The following is a 731-nucleotide window of genomic DNA, read 5'->3' as shown; positions in this document are numbered from 1 at the left end:
AGGCAGTTAGTACGTTCAAGAAGAAATCTAGAGGCCGGAGCAAGGTCATGTTGACGGACTACAATCACGGGGTAGCCAGGCTTCGACCATGTATGGCAGGAGCGTGGCCGTCCTAATATTTATCCAGATAGCATTAGCACATAAGGGCAGCCGGCAATACTCTCCCTGAACCTGGCCTGGACCTCTCTCACCCCAAGTTTGAGCACATAAAGCTGGCAGCCCATAGAACAGACCCCAAGTTTGAGCACAAGAAGATTCTCACTGGTTTTGGGGTGAAAATCGTGACAGAATTGTGGCTGGCTGGCTGGCTGGCTGTAAAACAGGAGGCTCGATTTTTTGGGTCTTGCTTCCAGCAGGGGTCGCCACATCAGCTTACGCTCCTGCAAGGAGGTGACTAGCTGACTTGTTGCCCTTACTGCCCTTATGTGCTCAGCACAAGAGTACAGCAACGACTCATTTGAAGCAACGGGTATGTTTCTATATTCGCCGCCAGAATTCCGGCAGGGTACACAGAGTGTGCTAAGAAGCATCGCATTTATTCAAGGGAGGCAGATAAGAGGCTCTTTTACGATGGGTGTGTGTATGCTTTCAAGAGGAATGCTGTGATGGAAGGGGCAGGCCCTGGCCGCGCAAGGATCTTTGACCTCATTCCTGCAGACGGTTTAGCATCGGGGGTTTACAATGACGCTGTTAGTACGCTATCCCAATCCCTGGCCAAGTACAACTTTGCA

The 731-nt window shown here is 51.0% G+C and overlaps 1 protein-coding gene across 1 annotated transcript in view; it reads left to right on the top strand.

Annotated features, from left to right (window-relative positions):
- The first annotated feature begins 272 nt into the window (after positions 1-272).
- LOC147461920 (uncharacterized) overlaps positions 273-731 on the top strand; it is a 2,179-nt gene continuing 1,720 nt past the window's right edge. Inside the window, exon 1 of the mRNA XM_086509393.1 lies at positions 273-731. This exon is cut by the window's right edge and continues 877 nt beyond it. Coding sequence (XP_086365519.1) covers positions 606-731 — 126 coding nt within the window. The 5' untranslated portion in view covers positions 273-605.

The sequence above is a fragment of the Adiantum capillus-veneris genome, chromosome 3 (assembly GCF_014529385.1).
Source record: "Adiantum capillus-veneris isolate H3 chromosome 3, ASM1452938v2, whole genome shotgun sequence".
Lineage (NCBI taxonomy): Eukaryota > Viridiplantae > Streptophyta > Polypodiopsida > Polypodiales > Pteridaceae > Adiantum > Adiantum capillus-veneris.
Note: the sequence above shows the minus strand (reverse complement) of the source record. Positions and strands in the feature narration are given on the sequence as shown.